Source organism: Bos javanicus, chromosome 11, assembly GCF_032452875.1.
Source record: "Bos javanicus breed banteng chromosome 11, ARS-OSU_banteng_1.0, whole genome shotgun sequence".
Lineage (NCBI taxonomy): Eukaryota > Metazoa > Chordata > Mammalia > Artiodactyla > Bovidae > Bos > Bos javanicus.
Window position 1 is genome coordinate 48,467,899 of NC_083878.1, and position 24,174 is coordinate 48,492,072.

Consider the following 24,174-nt stretch of genomic DNA (forward strand, 5'->3'; position numbering starts at 1 on the left):
AGCCTTGACTAGACGAACCTTTGTTGGCAAAGTAATGTCTCTGCTTTTGAATATGCTATCTAGGTTGGTCATAGCTTTCCTTCCAAAGAGTAAGCATCTTTTAATTTCATGGCTGCAGTCACCATCTGCAGTGATTTTGGAGCCCAGAAAAATAAAGTCTGACACTGTTTCCACTGTTTCCCCATCTATTTCCCATGAAGTGATGGGACCGGATGCCATGATCTTCGTTTTCTGAATGTTGAGCTTTAAGCCAACTTTTTCACTTTCCACTTCACTTTCATCAAGAGGCTTTTGAGTTCCTCTTCACTTTCTGCCATAAGGGTGGTGTCATCTGCATATCTGAGGTTATTGATATTTCTCCCGGCAGTCTTGATTCCAGCTTGTGTTTCTTCCAGTCCAGTGTTTCTCATGATGTACTCTGCATATAAGTTAAATAAACAGGGTGACAATATACAGCCTTGACGTACTCCTTTTCCTATTTGGAACCAGTCTGTTGTTCCATGTCCAGTTCTAACTGTTGCTTCCTGACCTGCATACAGATTTCTCAAGAGGCAGGTCAGGTGGTCCGGTATTCCCATCTCTTTCAGAATTTTCCACAGTTTATTGTGATCCACACAGTCAAAGGCTTTGGCATAGTCAATAAAGCAGAAATAGATGTTTTTCTGGAACTCTCTTGCTTTTTCCATGATCCAGCAGATGTCGGCAATTTGATCTCTGGTTCCTCTGCCTTTTCTAAAACCAGCTTGAACATCAGGAAGTTCACGGTTCACATATTGCTGAAGCCTGACTTGGAGAATTTTGAGCATTACTTTACTAGCGTGTGAGATGAGTGCAACTGTGCGGTAGTTTGAGCATTCTTTGGCATTGCCTTTCTTTGGGATTGGAATGAAAACTGACCTTTTCCAGTCCTGTGGCCACTGCTGAGTTTTCCAAATTTGCTGGCATATTGAGTGCAGCACTTTCACAGCATCATCTTTCAGGATTTGGAATAGCTCAACTGGAATTCCATCACCTCCACTAGCTTTGTTCGTAGTGATGCTTTCTAAGGCCCACTTGACTTCACATTCCAGGATGTCTGGCTCTAGGTCAGTAATCACACCATCATGATTATCTGGGTCATGAAGATCTTTTTTGTACAGTTCTTCTGTGTATTCTTGCCATCTCTTCTTAATATCTTCTGCTTCTGTTAGGTCCATACCATTTTTGTCCTTATCTCTGATTTTCTTGAAGAGATCCCTAGTCTTTCCCATTCTGTTGTTTTCCTCTATTTCTTTGCATTGATCACTGAAGAAGACTTTCTTATCTCTTCTTGCTATTCTTTGGGACTCTGCATTCAGATGTTTATATCTTTCCTTTTCTCCTTTGCTTTTCACTTCTCTTCTTTTCACAGCTATTTGTAAGGCCTCCCCAGACAGCCATTTTGCTTTTTTGCATTTCTTTTCCATGGAGATGGTCTTGATCCCTGTCTCCTGTACAATGTCACAGACCTCACTCCATAGTTCATCAGGCACTCTATCTATCAGATCTAGGCCCTTAAATCTATTTCTCACTTCTACTGTATAATCATAAGGGATTTGATTTAGGTCATACCTGAATGGTCTACTGGTTTTCCCTACTTTCTTCAATTTAAGTCTGAATTTGGCACTAAGGAGTTCATGGTCTGAGCCACAGTCAGCTCCTGGTCTTGTTTTTGCTGACTGTATAGAGCTTCTCCATCTTTGGCTGCAAAGAATATAATCAACCTGATTTTGGTGTTGACCATCTGGCAATGTCCATGTATAGAGTCTTCTCTTGTGTTGTTGGAAGAGGGTGTTTGTTACGACCAGTGCATTTTCTTGTCAAAACTCTATTAGTCTTTGCCCTGCTTCATTCCATATTCCAAGGCCAAATTTGCCTGTTACTCCAGGTGTTTCTTGACTTCCTACTTTTGCATTCCAGTCCCCTATAATGAAAAGGACATCTTTTTTGGGTGTTAGTTCTAAAAGGTCTTGTAGGTCTTCATAGAACCGTTCAACTTCAGCTTCTTTAGCGTTACTGGTTGGGGCATAGACTTGGATTACTGTAATATTGAATGGTTTGCCTTGGAAACGAACAGAGATCATTCTGTCGTTTTTGAGATTGCATCCAAGTACTGCATTTCGGACTCTTTTGTTGACCATGATGGCCACTCCATTTCTTCTGAGGGATTCCTGCCCGCAGTAGTAGATATAATGGTCATCTGAGTTAAATTCACCCATTCCAGTCCATTTCAGTTTGCTGATTCCTAGAATGTCGACATTCACTCTTGCCATCTCTTGTTTGATCACTTCCAATTTGCCTTGATTCATGGACCTGACATTCCAGGTTCCTGTGCAATATTGCTCTTTACAGCATCAGACCTTGCTTCTATCACCAGTCACATCCACAGCTGGGTGTTCTTTTTGCTTTGGCTCCATCCCTTCATTCTTTCTGGAGTTATTTCTCCACTGATCTCCAGTAGCATATTGGGCACCTACTGACCTGGGGAGTTCCTCTTTCAGTATCCTGTCATTTTGCCTTTTCATACTGTTCATGGGGTTCTCAAGGCAAGAATACTGAAGTGGTTTGCCATTCCCTTCTCCATTCCCTTCTCTAAGAAACTATATACACCCTTATTCAAAAATAATGCTGTTGGAAAAATGGTGCCAGTATATCTGCTTAACCACAAATTTTCAATTTGTGAAAAAACTCAATGTCTGCAAAGTGCATTTAAAAAGTAAACAATAAAAGGAGATATGCCTGTGTATTATATATATGAAAATATATAGTGATCTATATTACAGTTATTTCTTGGGCTGCACAACATCTGCATCCACTCCTTTACCTAGGTTTTGGCTTTTTAAAAATCCTTTCAGAACAAATGGAAGATGGAACACCCTTGATGAAGTATTCTTCAGAGAAGATCAGGAGACCACTTGAGGCAAGAATAAAACTCCTCGCCAATTCTTTCCAGGTTGGGACACACAGTTTTGAGAGGCACAATCCCACTGTATCCCCCTTTGCCTCGCAAAGCAACAAAGCTATTTTTTTCTGCTTCACCCCAAAACAAAACAAATTCTTCCAATAAGAATTCTATACCATCTTCTTGCCAAATCCAAATTTCTTCATTTGAGTCCAGCTCCAGATCCATATCTCTGGCAAAGTCCTCTCTTCTTCTGGCCCTGACAGGATTTAACCTTAATAGTAAACACTCTAAAAATTAAACTGTCAAGTGAACCATCACTGGCAGAGCCCATGTACTATGTTAAGGGGAGAAGGAGAATAAATAAAAATAAAATTAGTTAAAATATTTAAATCTATACATGACACAGAAAGAAAGAAAATATGAATAGAAGCTAGACCCCTTATTTAAGTCAGTGGTCATGAGTTCATGCTTGGTATGTATGTCTTTGTTCATATGCCAGCAAATTTGGAAAACTCAGCAGTGGTCATAGGACTGGAAAAATTTAAGTCTTCATTCCAATCCCAAAGAAAGGCAGTGCCAAAGAATGCTCAAAGTACCACACAATTGCATTCATCTCACATGCTAGTAAAGTAATGCTCAGAATTCTCCAAGCCAAGCTTCAACAGTATGTGAACCATGAGCTTCCAGATGTTCAAGCTGGATTTAGAAAAGGCAGAGAAACCAGAGATCAAATTGCCAACATCCGCTGGATCATCGAAAAAGCAAGCAAGTTCCAGAAAAACATCTGCTTCCGCTTTATTGACTATGCCAAAGCCTTTGACTGTGTGGATCACAACAAACTCTGGAAAATTCTGAAAGAGATGGGAATACCGGACCACCTGACTTGCCTCTTGAGAAACCTGTATGCAGGTCAGGAAGCAACAGTTAGAACTGGACATGGAACAACAGACTGATTCCAAGTTGGGAAAGGAGTACATCAAGGCTGTTTATTGTCACCCTGCTCATTTAACTTATACACAGAGTACATCATGAGAAATACTGGGCTGGATGAAGCACAAGCTGGAATCAAGATTGCCAGGAGAAATATCAATAACCTCAAATATGTAGGTGACACCACCCTTAATGGCAGAAAGCAAAGAACTAAAGAGCCTCTTGAAGAAAGTGAAAGAGGAGAGTGAAAAAGTTGGCTTAAAACTCAGCTTTCAAAAAACCAAGATCATAGCATCCAGTCCCATCACTTCATGGCAAAAAGATAAGGAAATGGTGAAACAGTGACAGACTTTATTTTGGGGGGCTCCAAAATCACTGCAGATGGTGACTGCAGCCATTAAATTAAAAGATGCTTACTCCTTGGAAGAAAAGTTATGACCAACATAGACAGCATATTAAAAAGCAAAGACATTACTTTGCCAACAAAGGTTCGTCTAGTCAAAGCTATGGTTTTTCCAGTAGTCATGTGTGGATGTGAGAGTTGGACTATAAAGAAAGCTGAGCGCAGAAGAATTGATGCCTTTGAACTGTGGTGTTGGAGAAGACTCCTGAGAGTCCTTTGGACTGCAAGGAGATCCAACCAATCCATCCTAAAGGAAATCAGTCGTGAATGTTCATTGGAAGGACTGATGCTGAAGCTAAAACTCCAATACTTTGGCCACCTGATGCGAAGAACTGACTCATCTGAAAAGACCCTGATCCTGGGAAAGATTGCAGGTGGGAGGAAAAGGGGACGACAGAGGATGAGATGGTTGGATGGCATCACCAACTCAATGGACATGAGTTTGAGTAAACTCTGGGAGTTGGTAATGGACAGGGAGGCCTGGTGTGCTGCAGTCCCTGGAATCGCAAAGAGTCGGACATGACTGAGCAACTGAACTGACTGAATTTAAAAAGGTGTGAAATCATGATTCTTATACAAATATAAAATTAACAAATGTTGAAAATTTTACTTAACTCACTGAGTAATGTGGGGACCAATAAAGTGTTAAAAAAGAAATCAGTCCAAAGGAGACTCCAAAGAACAGATATATATGTAAGCAATGAGGTATGATGAAATGTTTGTTCATAGATATTAAACTGATTTCTTGGGAAATGTGATCATTGGACCCAGTTGTATCTCCATTGGACAAAATTATTGTTCACCTCTATAGACTAAATTATCTGCATTGCAATCAGTTTTCAACAACTCACAAAGTTGTAAAATAACTCAAAGATATTGTAAAACAAGACACCTGCTGCTAAGTCACTTCAGTCGTGTCCGACTCTGTGCGACCCCATAGACGGCAGCCCACCAGGTTCTGCCATCCTTGGGATTCTCCAGGCAAGAGCACTGGAGTGGGTTGCCATTTCCTTCTCCAATGCATGAAAGTGAAAAGTGAAAGGGAAGTCGCTCAGTCATGTCTGACTCTTCGCGACCCCATGGACTGCAGCCTACCAGGCTCCTCTGTCCATGGGATTTTCCAGGCAAGAGTACTGGAGTGGGTTGCCATTGCCTTCTCCAAAGACACTTGCAGAGTTAAAATAATTCAGGAGGCTGGCTGCTCTGGCTACCACCTAGCAGTCCACAGGACACCCATTCCGAAGTCTTTCACAGCTTTTCCTATTACTTCCCTTTTCCACCATCTAGTCCATGCTCCCTGTGCCTTCAACTTTAGTGAGTGTGGTTTCTTCTCCAAGTGTTAGTGTTAGTGGCTCAGTTGTGTTGGACTCTTTGCAACCACATGGACAGTAGGCTGCCAGGCTTCTCTGTCCATGGGATTTCTCAGGCAAGAATCCTGGAGTGGGTTGCCATTTCTTTCGCCAGGGCATCTTCCCAACCCAGGGATTGAACTCAGGTCTCCTGCATTGCAGGCAGATTCTTTACCATCTGAGCCACCAGGGAAGCCCTTTTTTCTTCTCCAAGGTTGTGACCTAAATCTTCATTCCTGGGGAATCTGAGGCCTTAGTGGTCTTGCTCTGGAGGGTTGTAGTAATGATCCATTGACTTTTACCTCTGAACAAAGCAATGCTTGCAGATCCCCTAGAGCAGAGGTTCCCAACCCCCAGGCCACAAGCCTGTATTCATGACCTGTTAGGAACCAGGCCACACAGCAGGAAGTGGGCAGTAGGCAAGCAAGTGAAGCTTCATTTTTATTTGTGGCTGCTCCCCATCTCGCACATTATCGCCTGAGCTCCACCTCCTATCAGATCAACAGTGGCTTTAGATCATCATAAAAGCACAAACCCTACTGCACTTGAACCATCCTGAAACCACCCACCAACCCCCATCCATGGAAAAATTGTCTTCCACAAAATTGAAATTGGTCCCTGGTGCCAAAAATGTTGGGGATGGCTGCCCTAAAGGATTCTTAACTTCCATCCAACCTCCTTCCTACCACATGTGTAATAGCAACTCTAGTTCCCCTTCATAAGCAGTATCAGTTACCCTACAAAAGCCCAGTTCAGTTCAGTTCAGTCACTCAGTCGTGTCTGACTCTTTGCGACCCCATGGACTGCAGCATGCCAGGCCTCCCTGTCCAACACCAACTCCCGGCATGTACTCAAACTGATGTCCATTGAGTCAGTGATGCCATCCAACCATCTCATCCTCGGTCATCCCCTTCTCCTCTCACCTTCAATCTTGAAAAGACCAGCATCAGAGTCTTTTCAAATGAGTCAGCTCTTTGCATCAGGTGGCCAAAGTACTGGAGTTTCAGCTTCAGCATCAGTCCTTCCAATGAATATTCAGGACTGATTTCCTTTAGGATGGACTGGTTGGATCTTCTTGCAGTCCATAAGCCCTTTATTATCTGTTTCCTAATGACATGGTGGCCTTGAAATGGCCAGGTGACCTTCTAGTCTCTGCTTCCACTTCATCAGAACCATTTTATATCCCTGGTGAAAGCAGCCATCCTTCAAGCACTAAAATTATTAAAGACCAGAGCTCAGAAGTTTGAGAATGAGAATTGAAGTGTTGTGAGTGGGTTAGACCAGTGATTCTCAAACTTTAACATGCATATGAATAAGCAGAGAGTTTTATTAAAATGTAGAACTGATCCATTAGCTCTGGAGTGGGATCTGAGATGCTATACTTCTAACAAGCTGATTCTACATTGCTAACAAACTCCTTGGGGATTCCAATGTTGCAGTCTCATGAACCACACTTTGAATTGCAGGGAGCTAGCATTAGGCCTAATCCTAAGAAACACCACCCTCATTTCCTTGGTTCCTGAACCTTTAGATTCTGGCTAAGATGCAGTACTATGTGTTGGTCACTAGTTCAGAGAGGAAACTGCATTGTCTAGGAGAGCATAGCAACTTCCCAGAATGCTAATTCCCATCTGGTTCTTTTCTGGCACTCTCCTAAGCTCTTGCAGCATTGTATAAGGCCAGTTGCTTCTGGGCATTGGGATACATGATTAGATCAGAGATTCGCCGAGACATCAGCCTATTGTTGCATTTCTTTGGCTGTAAAAGAGAGCCTTTGGTCAGAGGCAGTGTTGGGTGTGTGTGTGTACTCAGTCGTGTTTGACTCTTTATGATACCATGGATTGCAGCCTGCCAAGCTCCTCTCATGGGATTGTTGGGTGGAATGTATCAAAATGAGAAGGATACTCAATGGAGTCCACAGTTTGTTGTGTGGATGCCAGAAACATGGCAGTGGGGAAAGCAGGCCCACATGCCCAATGAATGAATTTTCCAGAAAGACTCTGTGCTCCCCTTTCTATGAAGGAAGGGGCTTGGTATGATGGCCTGCTCCCAGGAGGCTGGCTGGTGCCTTGAATTATGGTACCATCCTAGAGATGCTTAGTCACTGCTGTTGGCAACTTGGTGTCTGAGCAGTGGTCATGGCCAGGTCATCCTTGGTGAGAGAAATGCACATTTCTGAGCCAGTGTGTTTCCTCTGTCCACATGGCCACTGCTACATGAGCCCACTGATCAAGCAATATCATGCCTGAAGTAAAAGGCTCATAGACATCTACAGAGCTGGTCATCTCATCCACCTGATTACCAAGAGCCTCCTCTGCCATTGGGACCTTCTGATGAGCATTAGCATGAGCCACAAATATCTGCATTCTATGGGCCCATCCCGGAGAAGGCGATGGCACCCCACTCCAGTACTCTTTCCTGGAAAATTCCATGGACGGAGGAGTCTGGTAGGCTGCAGTCCATGGGGTTGCGAAGAATCGGACAGGACTGAGCGACTTCACTTTCACTTTCCTGCATTGGAGAAGGAAATGGCAACCCACTCCAGTGTTCTTGCCTGGAGAATCCCAGGGACAGGGGAGCCTGGTGGGCTGCCATCTATGGGGTTGCACAGAGTTGGACACGACTGAAGCGACTTAGCAGCAGCAGCAGCATGGACCCATCCACATAATTTCGAAACCACCTCAACACCAAATTCTCAGTCTTGTCCCTTCCAAGTACCTCATCATCTATCCAAATTCTTATGTGGTGTTTTAAAATGTATCCCAGATTCGTTTTAATCAGCTATGGTAAGGCATGCAGACACAGAAATGACTCATAGAGGAAGAAGTTTTTACTCACAGTTCCTTGGAAGTAGGAGGTTCAGCACATCATGCAGGGCCACTGAAGAAGCACCAGGGTCAGTTAGGAGTTAGAGGGAGAGCAAGGGGAAAACATGGGCATTGACCTTTATTACAGTTTCTGTGGGGAATTCAAGGCAAAGCAGAGTGAGCAACCTTACGACTGGCTAGTTTGAATGATTTCAGCAGACTCTGGGGTATGGGATCTGCCTCCAGTTATCTGGCAGCTGGCCCCAGATGACTAGGGCTGGGAAATATTAGCTCAACCTGTGAGAGCTCCATAAAGGAGGTGGTTTGTAGTATGGACCCCAGATTGCTCAGTTTGCCTATGTGCTCTGGGATAAGAAATATGCTATCTCTATGAATTAGCTAGTCATAGGAGAGGCAGTCTCTCCAGTCAGCAAGACCCCAACATCAAGAACACAGAAAATGGGACTTCCCTGGTGGTCCAGTGGATAAGACTTCTTCCAATGCAAGTTCATTGCATGAAAGGGAATGCAAGTTCAGTTCCTGGTTAGAGAGCTAAGATCCCACATGCCTTGTGGCCAAAAACCTTGCAATCATAAAACAGAAACAATATTGTAACAAATTCAGTAAAGACTTTAAAAATGATCCGCATCAAGAAAAATCTAAAAAAAAGAATACAGAAAATATGAAAATATGGTTAATATACATGCTGCTGCTGCTAAGTTGCTTCAGTCATGTCCGACTCTGTACAACCCCATAGACGGCAGCCCACCAGGCTCCCCCGTCCCTGGGATTCTCCAGGCAAGAACACTAGAGTGGGTTGCCATTTCCTTCTCCAATGCATGAAAGTGAAAAGTGAAAGTGAAGTCGCTCAGTCGTGTCCGACTCTTATAAATGCCTTACCTCAGGACAATTCTCCTTCTGGACTGAGAGCACTGCTCAAAGTTCTGCCTACAGGGAATTTCCCTCCCTACTCTCTCCCAGCCACCTCTGACTATACAGTTGTTCCCTGTGAACTTGTAGCAGCAGATGATGCCAACTCATCTGTCAACCAGGCTCATATATTTCCTTCCTCAGTCATTTGTCAGAGAAGGTTCCCTGTGAGACTGAAGCAGAGCTCAGATGCAGAAGGGAGTGTGAGAGGCTTAAGAAATATTAGTGTGACTGATGTGGGGGAGGGTCCAAAGGTGAGGTGAGGCTAAGAGTTGACTGAGCCTGCTGCCTCCAGAGTTCATGGAGGAGGCCTTTCACAGGCTCCTAAGAGCCCTGGGGGCAGGATCTGATGGGTCCTGGGGTCTCAGCCCATTCTGTGACTCATGGAAGGTCACCAAGATCCACTTCCCACCCTTTTGTGATCTAGGGTCATCTCTTCTCTCCTGTCTCCTCATTCCTGTGCTTGACCAGTCCAGAGGGAGTTCCCAGTTGTGCTGTCAACTGTCCACTCGAGTTGCCCCTGATGATAATGTCACAAGTCAACAATATCTTCCTGTCTCTATTCTGGGTGCCAGCCTATCCACACTCCCACTCACCTTGCAGGGAGTTTGGGGTAGAATCCCTCTATCATGGCAAGTTCTATTTCAAATCTTGGAAAAACAGCTTCCATTTGGTTTCTCTGAGGAATGGTCGGGAGACCATTTCCAGATATTTATTTATGGTTTCCATGTCTGAGTCACCAGTATTTCATTTACCTTGTTAGGCTCAGTGAGTCATTCTCAGATCCGTCTTTCTGCATGAAAGTATTTTAAGGTGAAGGAGTACATAATGGAAAATTCTTCAGGCTATCCCTTACAGCTTCCTCTCTGCCATGGCTTCCTCATCTTTGTCTTCAGTCTTTAGCCCCAATCTCCTTCCTGAGATTTACTTTTGCCTCTCTAGAGGCCCACTGGGCATTTTTCTTAGATGTCCTCCAAAACCCTCAGATTGTCCTCAGCCTCATGGAGCTCAGCTTCTTCTCCCTAATTTGGCTTTTTAATTTTTTTAAATTTCTTGTTAATGTGAGTGGTTCCATAACTATCAGTCACTCATGCCCTGACTTCAGCAGGTTCCTTCCCTCCTGTGTATACCTAGCCATCCTTCTCTTGGGGAGCATTTCTTGCCTTGTAAGCTATCTAATCCCATCTTCCCCAAAACCCACTTAGGCCAGTATTCTCTGAAGTGCAGCATCTTAACTACTGGACATCCAGGGAACATGGTTTGAACACTGAAAAGAAAAAACTTCAAGAGAGGGAATTCAGGCTCCTTGCAGTGTATATGGATACCAGTGTTGGGAATTCTTAGATCCTGGGCCCCAGTATACCAGAGAGTTTACAGCTAGATAAGATTGTTTGCTTCCTGCTAAGGAGCCTGTTCTGCTGCAGATAACCTTGGTAGTATATAGTGTCATAAATAAGTTTCTTTTGATGGACTAAGCCAGCCTTGTTCCCAAGGGTTTATTCTGTTTTTCTAAATAGAGAAGGCCTCTAATTGATCTACTTGGCCACATGTTTCAGAGTCACAAAGGCAGTGAGATTCACCAGAACTGCCTCCGGTTTTTTGAAAGATATTTTTGCTGGGTATAGAATTATAGGTTGGCAGTATTTTGTGTGTGTGTGTGTGGCACTTTAAAGATGTTATTTATTTTCTTCTGGTATTTGTTGTTTCTGATAAAAAGTCAACTGTAATTCTTACTGTCATTCCCCTGTATGTAATGTCTTTTTTTCCCCCCTCACTTAAGATTTTCTCTTTGTTTTTTAGCAGTTTTACTATAATGTGGCTAGATGTGGTTTTCTTCATATTTATCTTGCTTCAATTCACTGGGTTTTGTGGGTTTGATATGTTGGTCAAATTTTGGAAAACTTTAGGCAGTATTTCTTCAAATAATTTTTCTATCCAATTCCTTTTTTCTCTTCTCTCAAATTCCTATCCCATGTGTATTTGACTGCTTGATGCGTGTTCCTCAGGTATTGAGACTCTTCATCCCCCAGCCCACCCCCTAATCTAGGCTTCAGCCTGGTTGATTCTGTTGTCTTGCCTTGAAGTTCACAGATCTCTTGTTGTGACCAAACTGCTATAAATTCCATTCAATAATTAACATTTTTTTCAGATGTTTTGTTTTTCAGTTCTAGGATGTCATTTAGTTCTTTTTAAAGATTTTCCTTCTTTTTCTTGAAATCTCCCATCTCTTCACTTATTATATCTACCTTTTCCTATAGATTTTTTAAAACATATTTATACTTAAAAAAAAAATACTGAACCCATCCTTTTCCTCCTAGGATAAGTGTCTTGTTAAGTGGTGATAAAAAAAAATCTATAACAAAATATCTGTTAGTAAGTTGCTGTATATCTTCTTTGGTGAGATATATGTTCAGATATTGGGTTGTTATTTTTGTTGTTGTTGAGTTTTAAGTATTCTTTGAATATTTTGGATACAAGTCCCTTTTCAGATATATGTATTGCAAATATTTTCTCCCAGTCTGTGGCTTGTCTTTTCATTCTCTTAACAATATCTTTTGCAGAGCAGAAATTTTTCATTTTAATGAAGTCTGGCTTATCATTTTTTTCTTCCATGGGTCATGGTGGTGTGTTAAAAGACGAATTACTAAATTCCAGATCAACTAGGTTTTCTGTTGTGTTATCGTCTAGAAATTTTATAGTTTTACTTAATTTTTGTGCAAGATGTAAGATCAGTGCCTACATCTATTTGTTTTTTGAATGTAAATATCCAATTGTTCCCAGCACCACTTATTGAAAAAACTATCATTTCTCCATCAAATTGCCTTTGTTCCTTTGTCAAGGATCAGTTTGTGCAGTCTGTTTGGAGGCTGTCTATTCCATTTGTCTAGTCTATTTGATATATTTATCTGTTATTTCACTAATACCACACTCTCCTGGTTATTGTAGCTTTATAGTAAGTCTTAAAATTAGACAGTGTCAGTTCTCTGACTTTGTTTCTCTTCTTCAGTATCATATTGGCTATTCAGGTCTTTTATCATAAATGGGTATTGGGTTTATTGATTACTGATTCATTTTCTAAAAAATATGGGCCCTTGACACACTTTAAATTGGGGTATTTGTCTTTTTATTGGGGCTTCCCTAGTAGCTCAGTTGGCAAAGAATCTGCCTGCAGTGCAGGAGACCTGGGTTTGATCTTTTTATTGTTGTGCTATATAAATTCTTTATTATTTCAATACAAATACTTTGTCAGATACTGATTTGCAAATATTTCCCCCATTTTGTGGGTTGTATTTTCACTTTCTTGATGATATCTTTTGAAGTACAAAAATTCAAAATTTTTATAAGGTCTAATATATCTATTTTCTTTTTTTGTTGCTTGTGTTTTTGGTGTCACATCTAAGAAAACATTTTTTAACCCAAGGCTGCAAAAATTTACTCCTGTGTTTTCTTGTAAGGTTATTACATTTAGGTCTCTGATCCATTTTGAGTTCACTTTTTTGTATATGGTGTGAGGTAGAAGTCCATCTTCATTCTTTGATGTGCGAATATTTAGTTGTCTCAGTATACATTTATACTTTTTAAAGTCTTTGCTAATTGTAACATCTAAGTCAAATATGGATCTGTTTCTATTGACTAGTTTTTCTCTTAACCGTGGAGCATATTTTCCTGTTTCTTCATATACACATACACACACAGACACACACACACACACATCTTTTTTGTTTGTTGGAGTTTTTATGTATACTTCATCATAGGAACTCCAGATCTGTGTTGTCTTCTTGCCAAGAAGGTTAATTTTTATTCTAGCAGGCAGTTAACTTCTAACAGATCATCTTGACCTTGTGGTAGTTAAGTTTTACATTTTTGGGGGGCAGGTGTATTTCAGTTTTACTCTTAGTCCTAGAGCTAATCTCTTAAGTCCTAGGTTGTAATTTTTATTCCTGAAGTATGACCTTTTAGATGTTCCCCTGGAAATTCCCAAATGTTTACCAACCTTCTCTAATTAGGCAAAACTTGAATTCCAAACTCTATTTCTCCTGTAGTGGGCAGAAACTGAATCTCTGCTCGACTCTCCACTTCCTAGCTGTATTTTACTCAGCCACCTTGGAATATTACCAAGGTGGCTGATTCTGTACAATTCAGAAGCCAGCTAAGAAATTGAAAGGAATTTATATGTGAGTTTGGTTTATGACTTGTGCTTCCCTCTTACTGAGGATTTTTCCTTTTCAATTTCCAGCATCTTTGACCATCTCAAACTCTATTTTCCACTTCCTCAGGCAAATTCGGCTATGGGTTTCTTCTGGAGTTCTGTCTGCCCCATGATTTGCTGACCAGGTGGTTTCTTTAGCTGCATCCTTGTGGATTTACTCTGGTGTGGTCCCCACATTTCAAAAGTTGGATCCTTTCCAGTTTCTGCCAGCTTTTGATAGCTTTTATAGCCTTCAGACAGTTACTGTAAAATATTTTGTTTAGGAAATTCCCTGGTAGCCGAGTGGTTAGGATTCTGTGCTTTTGATGCTGAAGGTGTGGGTTCAATCTCTGGTCAGGGAACTAAGATTTCCCATATGCCACATGGTGTGGCCAAAGATACATAGAATAAAATAAAATATTTTGTTCTGAGTTTATTATCATTATTGGCAAGAGGATTAGTCCAATACAAACTACCCCACCATTTCTAAAAACAGGAGGAGCAGACTAAGCAGGACTTTGGACTTTATTTTGCAGGCTAGGAGATTTTAAATGAAAGGTTAGTAGGATGAGTTCATGCTTTGTGGGAGATTAGTGTGGGGATAGTTTGCAAGATGGATTGGTAAGAGGAAAGTCAAGGGGCAGGAAAGCAGTTAAGAGACTCTTACAGTAGTTAAAGAAAGCGGGGGCAGGCGGGGAGGGGGAAACCAAGGCTTCAACTAGGGAAGAGAAACAATAGAAATGGAAAAGGATGGTGACATGGGGGAGACAAAAGAAAAGATCCAGTTTCTGGGAGGGCTTTCCCACATGAAAGAGGTTTTTGTTTGCTTGTTTTGCTGTACCTCAGCATGTGGAATCTTAGTTCCTGACCAGGGATCAAACCCGTGCCCCCTGCAGTGGAAGCTCTGAGTCCTAACCACTGGACCACCAGGGAAGTCCTCAGAAGTGTTTTTAAGTGATCAGTGAGGATTACCATTATTCTATCTCAGAGAATATGGCCAGGTTAAAGTTCATCCCAGAGTGTGTCTCTGTGGAAGTTTGGAAACTTTATTCACCTGGTATTAGTCCTGGCAAAATGACCTGACTGAATCCTGAGTCACTGCTGGTCTTCAGGTCTCAGTGGCTCACCTGAGGGCCAGTGAGGGCCACCTAAAGTCTACTTTGAGCTCGAGCCTGGGTCAGTTGTGGAAATGGCCTATTTGCTTGCATCCCCAGGGTCTGGAGTGGAACGGGACCAACCTGGGGAAGAATAGGAGAAGGGGTGACCAGTGGTAGGCCAGGCTGCCTGGACCCATCTCAACATCTGCTGTTGGAACCTGTTCTCTTGAAGCTGGCAACCATTCATCCTTGACCTTTTCTGCTAGCTTTATTGCTTTCTCTTTCAACAGGTCAAATGGATGATGTACTGGATTATATTTGCACTATTCACCACAGCAGAGACATTCACCGACATCTTCCTTTGTTGGTAAGTACTCCAGGAATTGGGACTTGTCCAGGTAAGCTGCCTAGTCTCAAGGGAGAGATGGAAAAGGTCTGACCACAGTCTTAAACCTTATCAGCAGAGAAGCAGGTGCAAGGATATTCACTGGAACATTTCAAATCAACTTCTTCTAAAGTTGTTCTTCAAGTAAATATTTATTGAATGCCCTTATCAGAGCAGGTATTGTTCTTATAATGATGAGCAAGATAAACAAAATTCTTCAATTAATGGAGTTGGTAAAGAAGCATTCATATGTTAAAAAAATTAAAAGGAAAATAAGAAACAATACACAAAAGTGTGCAATAAAACTAAATTTCCCCCAACACCATTCACTCTCACCATTACTACTTTTCACAGTTGTATACAATTTTTTAAAATGTGTGCAAGTGTATATGTACACACATCTTTTTTGTTGTTCACTTGCTAAGTTGTGTCTGATTCTTTGCAACTCCATGGACTATAGCACGCTTGGTTCCTCTGTCCTCCACTATCTCTTGAAGTTTACTCAAATTCATGTTCACTGTGTTGATAATGCCATCCAACCATCTCATCCTCTGCCATCCCCTTCTACTTTTGCCTTCAATCTTTCCCAGCATCAGGGTCTTTTCCAATGAATTGGTTCTTCACATCAGGTAGCCAGAATATTGGAGCTTCAGCAAAAGTCCTTCCAATGAATATTCAGGGGTACACACATATACACATACTTTTCCTTTGTTTAAGGATGTACCAAATGCTTTGGACTTCCCTGGTAGCTCAGACAATAAAGAGTCTGCCTGCAATGCAGGAGACCTGGGTTTGATCTCTGAGTTGGGAAGATCCCCTGGAGGAGGGCATGGGAACCCACTCCAGTACTCTTGCTGGCAGAATCCCATGGACAGAGGAGCCTGATGGGCTACAGTCAGTGGGGGGCACAAAGAGTTGAACATGACTGAGCGACTAAGCACAACATACAGCACTGTATGCTTCAGCATTATGCAAACCAAGAACTTCCAGATGTCTAAACTGGGTTTAGAAAAGGAAGAGGAGCTAGAGGTCCAACTGCCAACGTTCACTGGATTATAGAGAAAGCAAGGGAATTTCAGAAAAACATCTATCTCTGTTTCATTGACTATGGTAAAGCCTTTCACTCTGTGGATCATGACAAACTGTGGAAAGCTCTTAGAGAGATGGGAATACCAGACCATCTTACCTGTCTCCTGAGAAATCTGTATGCGGGTCAAGAAGCAACAGTTAGAACCCTGTCTGGAACAAGTGATTGGTTCAAGATTGAGAAAGGAGTACAACAGGGCTGTCTATTGTCACCGTGTTTGTTTAACCTATACACTGAGCACATCATGAGAAATGCTAGACTGGATGAGTTACGAGCTGGAATCAAGATAGGCAGGAGAAACATCAACAACCTCAGATATGCGGATGATAACACTCTAATGGCAGAAAGTGAAGAGGAACTAAAGAGTCCCTTGATGAGGGTGAAGGAGGAGAGTGAAAGAGCTGGCTTAAGACTAAATATCAAAAAAATTAAGATCATGGCGTCTGGCCCCATTACTGTATGGCAAGTAGAAGGGGGAAAGGTGGAAGTAGTGACCGATTCCCTCTCCTTGGGCTCCAAAACCACTGCAGATGGTGACTGCAGCCATGAAATCAGAAGATGATTGCTTCTTGGCAGGAAAATGATGACAAACCTAGACAGTGTGTTGAAAAGCAGAGACATTACTCTGCCAACAAGGCTATGGTCTTCCCAGGGGTCATGTGTGGTTGTGAGAGTTGAACTGTAAAGAAGGCAGAACGCCAAAGAATTGATGCCTTCAAACTGTGGTGCTGGAGAAGACCCCTGAAAGTTCCTTGGACAGCAAGATCAAACCAATCAATGTTAAGGGAGATTCACTGGATATTCACCCTGACTATTCACTGGACAGACTGATGCTGAAGCTGAAGCTCCAGTATTTTGGTCATCTGATATGCTGCTGCTGCTAAGTCGCTTCAGTCATGTCCGACTGTGTGCGACCCCATAGACAGCAGCTCACCAGGCTCCCCCATCCCTGGGATTCTCCAGGCAAGAACACTGGAGTGGGTTGTCATTTCCTTCTCCAGTGCATGAAAGTGAAAAGTGAAAGTGAAGTCGCTCAGTCGTGTCCAACTCAGCGACCCCATGGACTGCAGCCCACCAGGCTCCTCTGTCCATGGGATTTTCCAGGCAAGAGTACTGGAGTGGGGTGCCATTGCCTTCTCCACATCTGATATGAACAGATGCTTATTTGAAAAAGACCCTGATGCTGGGAAAGATTGAGAGCAGAGGGAGAAGAGGGCATCAGAGGATGAGATGGCTGGACGACATCATCGATGCAATTTACATAAACTTGAGCAAACTTTGGGAGATGGTGAGGGACAGGGAGACCTGGCGTGCTGCAGTTCATGGGGTCTCGAAGAGCTGGACATGATTGGGTGACTGAACAACAGCTATAGTATACCTAATAGTTCTTACTTTGTTTTTTAAATTTATTTTTTTAAATACTTTCATGAAAGCATAAACAGATCTACCTACTTTTTTTAAAGGCCACATAGAATTTCATGGTATAGATGAACTGTAATTTATTTAATCTATTCCCTTTTGATGGACAGCTCTTTTTCTCTTATGACCAGTACAGTTATAGTGGTGAACCAAGTGAAAATCATAAGCTACATGTTTGTACTGATATATTGTGTCTTAGCTAAATGAGGTTGTGAATAATATATAGCGTCCTGTTTATATCTGAAGTGTCTGAGTTTGTGTACATGTGAATATATACTAAAAATAGTGTGGAAAATACTCATCACTTAACTAGGGTTATTTCTGCAATTTGGGATCATGAGGTCAGTTTCACATTTGCTGTGTTTTATGAATGTTTTACCATGATCAAATATCATCAGAAAAAAATAATAAGGATATTTCCATTTTGGAGAAAAAGTTCTCATCCTAAAAAGGATTCATCTGGACTTATCCTCTGGGGTGTCCTGGGTCAAAGACGTCCACTTCTCTGAACACTACTTCACTGAATCCTGTCTTGGCTCAGTGTGTATGTCGTTTTTCCCCTGAAAGAGCCTGGCTTTCATCTCCACTGGGAGAGATAGATGTCTCAGCTATTATGACCTCAAGCTGGAAGGAAGGAATCTGGATTACCTAATTTAATATGCTTGTGCCATCCTGTCCTGTTCTGTGCCCAGGTAAACAACAGACCAGAGATGGGCTGAGTCTCTAAGAATGGAGACAGAACTCTGCTGAGCCATTTTTTTTTCCTTCCCCAGGCCCCACGGGCTGCCACTAAGAGGCAAACCCCATTTTGATTAGAGCTTCAGTGGGGAGGCTCCTGTCTGTCCCGTGGAGATGAGGAGAATAGGCTGGACCTAGTGAGGACTGTGTAATCCATTAAGGATCATAGCCACCATATGACCCAGCAGTCCCATTACTGGGCATATACTCTGAGAAAACCACAATTCAAAAAGACACATGTTACCCCTGTGTTCATTGCAGCACTATTTACAGTAGCCAGGATATGGAAACAACCGAGATGTCCATCGACAGATGAATGGATAAAGAAGTTGTGGTATATATATAATGGAATACTACTCAGCCATAAAAAGAAATGAATTTGAGTCCCTTCTAGTGAGGTGGATAAACCTAGAGCCTTTTATACAGAGTGAAGTAAGTCAGAAAGAGAAAAACAAATATAGTATATTAAAGCGTATATACTGAATCTAGAAAGATGGTATTGATGAACCTAATTGCAGGGAAGGTATGGAGACACGGACGTGGAGACACAGATGTGGACACAGTGGGGGAACGAGAGGGTGGATGAACTCAGAGAGTAGCACTGGCATATGTACACTATCATATGTAAAGTAGATAGCTAGTGGGAAGGTGCTGCTGCTGCTGCTGCTACTGCTAAGTCGCTTCAGTCGTGTCCGACTCTGTGAGACCCCATAGACGGCAGCCCACCAGACTCCCCTGTCCCTGGGATTCTCCAGGCAAGAACACTGGAGTGGGTTGCCATTTCCTTCTCCAATGCATGAAAGTGAAAAGTCAAAGTGAAGTTGCTCAGTCGTGTCCGACTCTTCGCAACCCCATGGACTGCAGCCTACCAGGCTCCTCCGTCCATGGGATTTTCCAGGCAAGAGTACTGGAGTGGGGTGCCGTTGCCTCCTCCAAGTGGGAAGGTGCTAATACGTTAATAACACAGGGAGCCCAGCCTGGTACTCTGTGATGAACCAGAGGGGTGGAATGAGGGCAGGAAGGGAGGCCCAAGAGAAGGGATATAAATATATAGTTACGACTGATTTGCAATGTTGTACAGCAGAAGCTAACGCAACATTGTAAAGCAATTGTCCTCCAATTTAAAAAAAAGAGAGCATGGCCAGCACTTCTTGTGGTCTAGTCTTCTGTTGTAATGCCCTCCTTTTGGCTGGCACTGGTGGCCTCCTGCTCTCCTCTCATCCTTTATTATGAACACTGTGGGGAAGAACATTAGTCTCATGAGCTCTTTCCTGGGGGTCCTGGCATTTCAACCACTTTGCTGGGTGGAAATCCTACCTAATGATGGATGTGCTGCTCCCTAATAGCTGGGATATGTTTAACCCATGGTCCTGGAATTTTAGTCTCATGCCTAATAAGTAGACTTCCCAGGTGGCACTAGTGGTAGAGAATCTGCCTGCCAGTGCAGGAGACATAAAGAGACTCAGGTTCAATCCCTGGGTCAGGAAGATGCCCTGGAGGAGGGCATGGCAACCCAAGTGTCAACAACTGCCTCTGGGGTTGATTTAATTTTGATTTGGGGGAGGTGTATTACTTTTCTATTGCTGCAATAATAGATTACTAAAACTTTAGCATCCTTAAACACTACAAATTTATTACTTCGCAGTTTCTGAGAGTTAGAAGTTCAAGTAGAGTCAACTGAGTCCTCTGATGGGAAGCTCACAAGACCAAAACCCGGGTGTGGGTCATCCCAGGCTCTTATCTGGAGGCTCTGGGGAGATTCCACTTACAGGTTCGTTCAGGTTGTTGGCAGAGTCAATTCCTTGGGGCTGTAGGACTGAGGTCCCCACTTCCTTGACATGTGACATCCTGTCATCTTCAAGCCAACAATGGCATGTCATTTCTGTCCTCTTCTGTTACCAGCCAGAGAATGGTCTCTGCCTTATTGTTTAAGGTATCATGTTATTAGATTAAGCCCACCCCAATAATTCAATATAACCTCCCCATCTTAAAAAAAAATTCATGATTATCTATTAAGAGCACTTGCAATACATGTACCAAATGCATTGACTTGAACTTTGAAATTTTCACATGTTCAGTTTTCTTTTTTTTTGGCTATGCTGACTCTTCACTGTGGCATGTGGGCTCCATAGTTGTAGTGCACAGGTTTAGTCTCCCGACCAGGGATTGAACCTGTATCCCTCGCATTGGAAGGCACATTCTTAACCACTGGACCATCAGGAAAGTCCCAGTCTCTGTAACTTAAAGTCAGAAGATTAATTACCTTAATTACATGTGTAGAATCCCTTATGCCATGTGAGGTAACATATTGGTGGGTAACATGGGGAGGAAGTTCATAGGATCAAAATGCTGCCTATCACAGGAAGGCATCTGATAGCTAGTGTATTTGGAGTGTGTGTGCAGTGTGAGCAGAACACCCCTCTCTTCCTGACCCATATAGAGGCATCATCTGGTCCCTCCTTGGTCCCCCTGAGCTCACACTGTCCAGGCAGTTTGTGGGTGGAAAATGAGGGTGCCTTGCCTGTCTCCTGGCACCTTGGGCTCCACTTTTGCAGGGAAGAGCAACTAAACCGCTACCACCTGTGCCTGTCTCAGCTTGCAGTCTGGACATGCCCTCAGCCTGCTCTGTCTTTTCCTGGCAAGCTCCAGGTGTCACAGATCCTGGTCTCCTTCTGGGATAGTCCTCCCTCTCCATCCTCTCTTTAACCCTGGGGTTGGACCCAGAACAGGCCTATCAGACAGACAGAGCCTCTTTCCCGTCCAGGGAATGGATCCCAATTCAGCAGCTCTAAGTTCTTTTTATAATTAAAGAAGTGGAGAGGTAGTTCTACACCTTCTGGCTTCCTAGAAGCATCTTTCACTTCTGTTTACTTCCTGGACTGGAAATCACCCCTCATGTCTATACTTTTCCTCTCACTCTTCATGCATCCATCCCCACCCTGCTCTCTCCACCTCACCCTTAGCACAGTTCTCTCTTCATAGGTAACTTTTAAAAGCTTTCTATCTTGATGAAAACAGCAGCTGTGTATGGTCCCAGAAGAGATAGGATGGTGGTTTGTTTCACAATTTGTGTAGATTATTTCATTTAATTTTTAAAAACATATATAATACTACATGCACATGGCAAAATAAAATTGAAACAGTACACTAAAAAGTAAGTCCCTCCTCCCCCAGGCCCTTGGCTCTCCCCAGAGGTTAGCATGATCAAAGTCAGTTGTGTTTTCTTCCGGAAATTTGCTGTACACATTAATTGCTTGTATATTTGACAGTTTCATTACTTGCCAAACCCTCTTTGAAATCTCTTAGAAATTCCCTGGCAGTCCAGTGGTTAGGGCACAGAGCTTTCACTGTTGAGGCTTTGGTTCAATCCCTGGTTGCTGAACTGAGATTCGGCAGGCCACCTGGCATGACTGAAAAAAAAAAAAAGGAAATTCTTACCCCCTTGAGTGTGACGGTATTGTGTTGAGAGCATAGAATTGCACCTGAGTGCTGTACAAATGACTTGGATATTATGGCTTCATCCAGCCTTTTCTTCTCAAATACATCCTAATTCTTAAGGTCAGGGCAATTCAAGGGCTTATCCACATAGAATGTTGTTGTCCAGTAACTAAGTTGTGTCCGACTCCCTTGACTCTGTGGTCTGCAGCAGGCCAGGTTTCCCTGTTCTTCACCATCTTCCAGAGTTTGCTCAAACTCGTGTCCATTGAGTCAGTGATGCCATTCAACCATCTCATCCTCTGTTGCCCCCTTCTCTTCCTTTCTTCAATCTTTCCCAGCATCAGGGTCTTTTCCAATGAGTCGGCTTTTTGCATCAGGTGACCAAAATACTGGAGCTTCAGCTTCAGCATCAATCCTTCCAATGAATATTCAGGGTTGATTTCCTTTAGGATTGACTGGTTTGATCTCCTTGCTGTCCAAGGGACTCTCAAGAGTCTTCTCCAGCACCACAATTCGAAAGCATCAATTCTTCGGTGCTCAGCATTCTTTATGGTCCAACCCTCACATCCGTACATGACTACTGGAAAAACTATAGCTTTGACTATATGGACCTTTGGCCAGGTACACAGTAAGAACTGAGAGGTGTATGTTTGTGAGCAATGGATGATGATTCGGAGAGAAGCAAAGCCCTTGAGCCGCACTGAGATATTGTTCCATTACTCACGGTACATTATGGGGTTACCTGTTGGTCTTGCTAAATGACAAACCACTAAGGGGGAAGATGTTTCTACCCTAGCTTTGGTTTCCCTGAACTGCTTAGCATGGGCCCCTTACCTCATAGCTTTTCAGTTGAATTTTCCCAACTGAGTGAATCACTCAGTAAGCCAGAAGTTGTCTTTGAATAGAAAGGGGGGCAGGAAAAAAGCTTGAGGAAAAAAATTGAAAGAAAATGAAGTGATTGCTAAGAATAGCACCTGCTCACCACAACTAGAAAAAGCTTATGTACAGCAATGAACCTGGAGAAAGAAATGGAAACCCACTCCAGTATTCTTGCCTGGAGAATCCTCATGGACAGAGGAGCCTGGTGGGCTACAGCCCATGAGGTCACAAATAGTCAGATATGACTGAACGACTAACACAGCAATGAAGACCCAGTGCAACTAAAAATAAATTAAAAAAAAAAAAGTCATGTTAATGTGGATAGGGTACACAGAAAAGATCTTGAAGAACAAGGAGGCTTAGCAGCAGGCTGACCAGAGAATACAGGGGCTCCGGCAGCTCAGAAGAACTGCTCAGGATCTAATGCCCATCCTCCCCACCAACTCCCTGCCCCGCCAATCCTCATAACCTAGGGTAGGCTCTTACACTGTCCTTCACTGTGAGCATGAGGCTGGGGAGAACCAGGCTCTTGTACTCGTGCTTGCACAAAAGCGCAGCTTCTACCTATAAATCAGATACCTGCAAAATTTTCACTTCTGAGCATTTCTTAAAGGTATATTATCATCAGGACATAAAGAAGCATACTCCAGGAGATTCATGGCAGCTCTGTTGTAGTAACTAAAGGTTGTGACCTTTGTAAATATCCATCTGTGGGGGTCTGGGTAGATGCTCATGCCCCCTATATAGCCATTAAGAAGGGTAAGGCCTGGGGAATTCCCTGGTGGTCCAGTGGTTAGGACTCAGTGCTTTCACTGCCCCAGGCCCAGGTTCAATCCTGGACCAGGGAACTAAGATCCTGCAAGTCACATGGAGCAGCCAGAAAAAGAGAGAGAGAAAAACCACTCTCCATGAAATGGTATGAGAAAATCTCCAGTTCAGTTCAGTTCAATCACTCAGTTGTTTCTGACTCCTTGTGACCCCATGAACCGCAGCATGCCAGGCCTGCCTGTCCATCACCAACTCCTGGAGTCCAACCAAACCCATGTCCATTGAGTCGGTGATGCCACCCAACCATCTCATCCTCTGTAGTCCCTTTCTCCTCCTGCCCTCAATCTTTCCCAGCATCAGAGTCTTTTCAAATGAGTCAGCTCTTCACATCAGGTGGCCAAAGTATTGGAGTTTCAGCTTCAACATCAGTCCTTCCAATGAGCACCCAGGACTGATCTCCTTTAGGATGGACTGGTTGGATCTCCTTGCAGTCCAAGGACCTTTCAAGAGTCTTCTCCAACACCACAGTTCAAAAGCATTGATTCTTTGGTGCTCAGCTTTCTTTGTAGTCTAACTCTCACATCCATACATGACCACTGGAAAAACCGTAGGCTTGACTAGACGGACCTTTGTTGACAAAGTAATGTCTCTGCTTTTGAATATTCTATCTAGGTTGATCATAACTTTCCTTCCAAGAAGCAAGCGTCTTTTAATTTCATGGCTGCAGTCACCATCCACAGTGATTTTGGAGCCCCCCAAAATAAAGTCAGCCACTGTTTTCACTGTTTCCCCGTCTATTTGCCACGAAGTGATGGGGCCGGATGCCATGATC

General features: G+C 42.9%; 1 protein-coding gene across 8 annotated transcripts in view; it reads left to right on the forward strand.

Annotated features, from left to right (window-relative positions):
• The window catches only part of REEP1 (receptor accessory protein 1), a 137,001-nt gene that overhangs the window by 64,894 nt on the left and 47,933 nt on the right, over positions 1-24,174 (forward strand). For all 8 annotated transcript variants that reach the window (XM_061432629.1, XM_061432630.1, XM_061432631.1 and 5 more), the window contains exon 3: positions 14,919-14,995. In XM_061432629.1, the coding sequence (XP_061288613.1) occupies positions 14,919-14,995 (77 nt within the window). The remainder of the gene's footprint in view (positions 1-14,918; positions 14,996-24,174) is intronic.